This window comes from Priapulus caudatus, unplaced genomic scaffold, assembly GCF_000485595.1.
Source record: "Priapulus caudatus unplaced genomic scaffold, Priapulus_caudatus-5.0.1 Scaffold81, whole genome shotgun sequence".
NCBI lineage: Eukaryota > Metazoa > Priapulida > Priapulimorpha > Priapulimorphida > Priapulidae > Priapulus > Priapulus caudatus.
The window spans coordinates 421,019-428,639 of NW_014577142.1; the positions used below are offsets into that span (position 1 = coordinate 421,019).

General features: G+C 42.3%; 1 protein-coding gene across 1 annotated transcript in view; it reads right to left on the reverse strand.

Annotated features, from left to right (window-relative positions):
- The window catches only part of LOC106821647 (integrin beta pat-3-like), a 24,714-nt gene extending 17,670 nt beyond the window's left edge, over positions 1–7,044 (reverse strand). The window contains exons 1-7 of the mRNA XM_014826537.1: positions 6,814–7,044; positions 5,961–6,165; positions 5,059–5,190; positions 4,076–4,257; positions 3,730–3,816; positions 2,981–3,142; positions 2,364–2,549 (exon numbers count right to left, since the gene is read on the reverse strand). Coding sequence (XP_014682023.1) covers positions 2,364–2,549; positions 2,981–3,142; positions 3,730–3,816; positions 4,076–4,257; positions 5,059–5,190; positions 5,961–6,165; positions 6,814–6,969 — 1,110 coding nt within the window. The 5' untranslated portion in view covers positions 6,970–7,044. The remainder of the gene's footprint in view (positions 1–2,363; positions 2,550–2,980; positions 3,143–3,729; positions 3,817–4,075; positions 4,258–5,058; positions 5,191–5,960; positions 6,166–6,813) is intronic.
- Between the last annotated feature and the right edge of the window lie 577 nt (positions 7,045–7,621).

The window sequence follows — 7,621 nt, forward strand, 5'->3', positions numbered from 1 at the left end:
TCTCTCTCTCTCTCTCTCTCTCTCTCTCTCTCTCTCTTCTCTCTCTCGCTCGCTCTCTATGTTTCTGTCTCTCTCTCTCGCGCGCGCGCTCTCTCTCTCTCTCTCTTTGTGTGTGTGTGTGGTGTGTGGCAGTGCGTCGGCGTGTGTATGTGTGTGTGTGTGTGTGTGTGTGTGTGATGTAGTGGTGTGTGTCCTGTATGTTGTGTCGGTGTGTGTGTGTGTGTGTGGCCCTGTGTGCTGTGTGTGTGTGTATGTGTGTGGCTGTGTGTGTGTGTGTGTGTGTGTGCTGTAGTGTGTGTGTGTATGTGGTGTGTGTGGTGGTGTGTGATCGTGTGTCGTGTGTGTGTGTGTGTGAGTGGTGTGCTGTGGCTGTTGTGGTGGTGTGGTGGTGTGTGTGTGTGTGTGTGTGTGCTGGGTATTGTGTGCGTGCGTCTGCTCTGCCTGCTCTCTCTGCTCTTCTCTCTCTCCTCTCGCTCTCTCTGCTTACTCTCATCTCTCTCTCTCTTCTCTCTCTCTCTCTCTCTTCTCTCTCTTTCTTCTCTCTCTCTCTCTCTCTCTCTCGCTCTCTCTTGCTCTCGCTCTCTCTCTTTCTCTCTCTCTACTTTCTCTCTCGCTCTCTCTCTCTCTCTATCTCTCATCGCTCTCTCTCTCTCTCTCTCTCTCTCTCTCTCTCTCTCTCTCTCCTTGTCGCTCTCTCTCTCTCTCTCTCTCTCTCTCTCTGTGTGTCTCTCATTATCTCTCATTCTCTCCCCCTCTTCTCTCTCTTAAGCTCATACATTCACGCGTTATCCTCCCCATCTCTCTATCATCTTGTACTTCGTCTACTTCTGCCTGCCATGCTGCTTACTGCTGTACAAACACCCTCCAGCCAGCCGCCTCAGCCACCGGAAGGCTCTGACCGCAGCTAAGAACATATGGCCGACACGGCGCCGAGAAACAACACCGCCGTAACGCTCGGCCCTTCCGCCTTACGGCTGGGCGCCGTTACGGTGCCGTGCGCAGCGCGCTAACCCTTCTACAAGCATCAGTCTGCCTTTAGCCTTAGAGCGGAGGCAAGCCACGGCCAGCCACGCGCGGTACGCGAGCGGTGAGGGCGGCGGGGGGGGGGGGCAGGCGTGGGACGAGCAGTGACTGTGCTGTACGTGGCTCAGACGAGCTCTGAAGATTCATGTCCCGACCTGGGCGTGAATGATAAACTAGCTAGCTGTATACGTTTATTAATCATTATATAATCTATGTATGAGTATGCCGTTTGGTGTGTGTCGTGGTGTGTGCGCGCTGAGCTGTCGTGCTGTGTGTGTATATATATATGCGTGCGCGCGTGTGTGTGGTGTTGTGTGTGTGTGTGTGTGTGTGTGTGTGCTGTGTTGTGTGATGTATGCGTGCGCCGCGCGCGTGTGTGTGCGCTACGTCGTGCGCACGTTGTTGCGCCGCGCAGGTATTGTGCGCATATATCTATAGCGATTATACTAGATAGTTGAATAAATGTTTGTAGTTTTTCTCAACAAGCACTCAATCATGGTCTATACTACTCTCCATGCTTTCAACATATTACATTACACTATATAAGATGTAATTGTAAGGTTTGCGTCAGCACAAAACGAAAACTAAATTATGCAGTATACGTGAAGTGTTTGCATAATACGAACCCATATGTTCCGTGATGTGTGATGCAATGATTATATATCTTGCATCGTCTACGCTCTGCCGTATAAGTTGCAGATATTATATATATATCATAGCAATGACAGCCCCCAAGCCAGACACTGAGCACAGCATGGCATTTATTATATATACAATATATATACTATATATATATATATACTATATATATATAGGCGGCCTACTTATGTGTGTATATGAATATATAATACACACTTCTAATATATGAACGCGTGCTATCTTGGAAATAAAAACAGAATAAACAGAAACAGAAATAAATTTAGTTACAACATGTTGTTCTTCCCCTATGTCGGTAGTTGAAATAGACAAAAATACGCGTTGGCATTACGTTTAGATCATTTTCCAAGTTTTAGGCCGCGGGTCAATTAACCCTTAAAAGATTTAGCGTTAAAGTTTAAAAAATAAAAGTAACTGCCATTAAATAAATGAAAAACTATAATATCGGAGGTGAATAAAAACAAAAAAATGTAGACAAATTTACTCCTGATAACATTGACGTAACACATGCGACTTCATGCACGCACACACGCCACACGTTAGTTGCTTAACCTGTTTTTATAGCTAACTAAAGCCCTTGATTCAATTTAATCAATCGATTAAATTCACGTAGAGTGACTATTTGATTTGATACGCTTTTAATCTGATATCTGAGCGGCGGTGCATTTCTGCATGTTACCAACATCATAGTTATCCTTGATAAGACCGACGATGTTGGAAGAATCCCTTGCCAGGACACCCGCTGTGGAGCCTTCTATAATCGCTGATAGTCCATTATATACATCAAATGCAGAGTCAATAGCTGCAAAGATCACGTTAATCGATTTGTCTCCAATCAACTTTTTCAGCTGAGAAATGGATGGATAATCCTATAATAGAAAAAGGGAAATCAGACTTCAATGGACTGGTGATGAAAATGAGATGTGTCATGCATGCAGTTTATATTATCAGACAAGTTTTTCACACCTTTTATATTATACGAACTACAGTCAACCCTATATATGATGGTCATTCAACAGAAACCACAAATATATGCTTTATAGCCGAATGTCTGCTTTATATTATACATAGACGGTTTTACGTTTTTAAGTGCCTGTCAAGGGAAACACTGAAAATGTCATTTATATAAACGTACCAGTTTTAAATAGGTCTCGGCTAACGCAGGTTCGACAGTAACGCCAACCGCCCGCTTCGTAAACTTGCGTAAAAATAATTTAGCCCAACCAGTCCTGTGTTTAGATGGTATTATCGATCTAAGTCGTGTCCTTCGCTGCTACTGAACACTATAAGGTTAACTCACCTGTTCGGTGCCCTGTAATATTGCATCGTTGTCATCTAGATGGCATTGCCCGTCGTTTGGCATCACGATGCCGCCTAGCTTCCCGTCTCCAGCGTAATGGAAGCTGGCATCGGAGGCGTAGACTATGAGGTGCCGCGCTCCCGTGCGCCACCCGATCTGCTCCTGAATGATAATCAATAATAAAGATATGGATCAATAACAACAATATATCGATCATTGACATCAATATCAGTCAACAACAGCGATATTGATCAAAGAAATTTATATAGATCAGTAACAACAATGTCAATGAATGGCAAAAATATCGATCAATAACAACAAAAGCAATCAATGCAAACGATATCAACTAATACCAAAAATATCCATCAATGAAAATAATATTGATCAATAACCACAATATTGATAAATGAAAACGACACCATTCAACAACAATGATATCTGATTTACGAAAACAATATTGATCAATAATAACAATATAAATAAATGAAAACGGTGTATGTATTTTGATAGGTGGCAATGATATATAGACTCAAATCATATCAGCCAATGATAATAATATTCAATCAATGATGATCATGCTAATGAACGATGAAAATAATAAATCATTGTTATCAAGCGTTGGCTTTCTTCGTCATCCCCAGCTGCCGTGTCGACATGACTAGCATAACGTGAGCCGTTCACTCTCATCTACGATTATTTTCCAACCACTCTATATAATATACATACAAGTTACGGTGTTTGTCGCTTACCTCACACATGATAGCTTGCACGAGTGCGTCCATCCCACCTTCAGGAGCGTCCAGGTTACCAGAAATTGGAACTTCGTTCACTTTTTTCTGCACAAAAGCAGATATCGCCAACCGCGAAAGTGCGTGCGTGTAAGATCGTTTGAATTTTTGGCTTGTCTACAAATATATGCTAAGAGCTTGAGGTGTGTTGAGTTCTAGTAGTACTTACATATCAATAAAAAGTCAAATTTCCTTTACAAATGCACTCATTAAAGGGTTACAGCCATCTTAATTATATTTCACTCGGTAAGACAATATGAATCGAATGGCACCATAAAAATTCACAGTGGCGATATAATATACTTACGGCAAACTTATCTGTTTCAGTCGTCAGCGTCAACTCGTGTTTGAAAAGATAAGGGGCGCTACAACCAGCGCATGGCTCTTTTAGCTTTGATGGCACTTGGCTCGTAAAGGGCAAGGCCACCTTATCGACGAATGATCCAAACCCCAAGCGAAAGTTCTTCGTAATGTTTTGCATTTCGGCCGCTGCAAAAAAACGCTGCTATGATATTCTCGTGTTTTAGATTTCCGGCGCGCCCGAAAAATCTATCTCTAATAATTCTTCCTAAAAATCGCAATCGCGGTAAAATCACCGGTGTGCGTCGATTTGCTATGCAAATGCATCTGTGTAAAAAAAATTGTGTGCCCGCTTGCACTACCGCTATATAATACTAAACGCAAAGGCCCACGCTTCGTTCTATCGGGTCTAACCAATTGCAACGCAATGCTGGCCCGGACTCATGAGAAACGTGTGTCTGCGCTACGTCTGCGACTTTTAAAGCAAGTTTATGCATTGCAATCTTACTTAACCCATTCCCCTACTCGTTCTGTTTCCATCCTCCCTCACTTAGTCGCTTCACAATCTCTCTCTCGCGCAGACGCGCCTCGCTACAAGACGCACCACAAGACGGGGGGTCCCTACAAGAAGGCTACCATCATACCTCTCAACCGTACACACCACACACACACCACACACACACACACACTCACACACACACACACATAACCACCCACACTACACACACAACCACAAACACGACAACACACACCACCACACGAGGCATAATTACGACACAACAAACACACCACACACATCAGCCACACACACGAAACACTACACATTCGTCTTCTCTTTCTTATCCTTTTTTTCTCTCTCTCTTCTCTGCCTCATGCCTTCTCACCTCGCACCTCACCCAATTCTTCTGTAGGCCCTACTCCACGTCGCTGCCTCTTTCTCGACATACACCGTATCTTAGCAGTTATACTACAAACGTCTGCGATACTCACCGAGCCTGTCTCCTAGCATAGCAAGGTTAGCTTTATCGTCTTCCATTGATTTCGATAGATCCATAAGGAAGTATAGATCGACAGGGTAATCTTCGGCTTGACTATACTGCACGCGTATCGTCCGAGGATCGTCTGAATTAAACGATACTCAAATTATTTCTTTGCTTGTAGTATAATGATGTATATAATCAGGAGAAATAGTCTAGGGAATATGACACGCCAAAACAAGGAAAAGTTCGCATGTACTAGGCTTGATCTATCTATAAATTATCATGTGTAAATCAATACACATGAAGTCATGTGTTATATTAATAAACATGCACCCACGCCTTTATTGTTGTTTTTTTCAATTTACCGTTTATTAACTTCTAATATTACACATATGAGTTGTTAAATAAAGATTCTACTCGGATGATAATATGATTTTCTGCACGACTTAAATTATTTTTATCAGAATCGCGAGCTTTCTACTAATATATGCGCTCACGGAGAGCGCTGATGTGGAATATGTCGCGACATGAAAACCGTATTTTTTAACGCTAGCATAAAAACGTTAATTTTTACCGTTTTTGCACAGCATCCTGCGTGATACACGTTTAGAAATTACCTTTCTCGTGAAAAAAGCTAAAGACTTAATCGTTTTCAAGCATGCCTCGATTTTTATAATCGATAAAGCGGATAAAGTGATAATAATGTAAATAACGGAGATAATCAAAGTTTATAAAAGCGATAATAAAGCAATATATAAGGATAAACAGTGATAAATCCTCTTGTTTTTAGCTTGCTTTAATAATTAAATTAACATGTTTTAGTGAAAATATTTACTTAAAGCGCCCAAAATGCACAGTAAACCGAGAAGTGGGTTACCCTATCAAGCCCCCTCTTCACGGCGTAAAACTCACTCGGGCGTATATTCATTGTAATCTCTTGCGGGAACAGTTGTACCGCCTGTTCGTCCGGTGCAACGGCGCCATCTGTGAGATTCTTCTGTACGTCGATGGTCTCGCTTGACTTTGGGTTGACAATATTTTCTTGGCTGCAGTTATTACTGATAAGTCTCGCCATGGTGTCACATCTACTAATGCTGCCTTCATTACTGTCGAAACCCTGTGTGCCAAAATAGTGCAAATGTTCGATGTGTTAAAATGTGTGTGAAATGCTGCCTCGCGCAGTCGTTACAATTGACGCTTTAACTTAGCTTAAACGTGATCGGCTTTGATGAGAAACTAACCGTTAAAATGTGAACGTAATAACTGATGGTTTTCGTCTGGAAGAAAAATTTTTACGCCCGCTTAAAAATTTGTGCTTTAGGCCTACTGGTAGTTGGTAGTTTTCTGGCATTTTCTCGTATTTACGCGAAATTTCAAATGGCTAAGAACAACGAACTTTTGGTTATTAATTATTGATTAATTATTATAATAACTATTTATATTTGTTATCACTAAAATTATGAGTAGTGCTGCTGTTGCTACTGTTAATTAGCTGTTGTTGTTGCTGCTTTTATTGTTGTTGTTGTTGTTGTTGTTGTTGCTGTTGTTGGTGTTGTTGTTGTTGTTGTTGTTGTTGTTGTTGTTGTTGTTGTTGTTGTTGTTGTTGTTGTTGTTGAATTTATTAGCCGTATTACTTGTATTCGTTATTGGTGAGTTATTATAGGTTTATATTAGTTACGAAAATCACGTAGTCGACCTAGCTCTAGAACTATAGTCGACCATGCTTAGCACTGCTAGATCCTGAAGTGCAGGAAGTGTATATTACCTCTTGCTTGCACCAGACGCACTCCGGATATGCAGATATACAGTCTCCGCATTTCTTGCTATTGACGAAGCACAATTTCGATACATCTTGAGAGGCAGCCATCGCCAACATCGCCGTCAACGCCAGCAACAGCTTGTAACTGTGACGGCTCTCCATTTTAACGACTAAAAACGGAAACGCGGCGAGGTCGCGTCATCGTTTAGAAATAGGGCCTACATCGTTTGTATTCGTATACGAGGCAATAACTGTACGTACTGTGTCTGTTATATATATATATATTTATACATACATATGAGCCACCAGGCCCAAATAATAAACTCAAATATACCTACGCTTACCGTTAACGCATTTTTCATATCTACGACTGTCCTTTTTTATAAATTTCTCTCTTTTTTTTTTCTCTCTCTCTTTCTCTTCATTCTCTCGCCTTCACACACACACACACACACGCACGCACGCACGCACGCACACACACACACACACACACACACACACACACACACACTCCAGTGGCGGATCTAGAGGGGGTTGGGGTGCAACCCCCCCACCCTTCAGCCACTGACTAATGTTATGATACTAGTAAAATGGGGCCAAAAACAAAAAGGCAGTCTGCAGGCTGATAGACACTGGGGATTTCCCCCGTGACTACACAGCTGCCTGAAATTTCCAGCTGTGAGGGGGGCATGCCCCCGGACCCTCTCTCTCTCTCCCCGCCCCTCTCTCTCTCTCTCTCTCTCTCTCACACACACAAACACACACACACACACACACACGCACACACACACACACACACACACACGCACACACA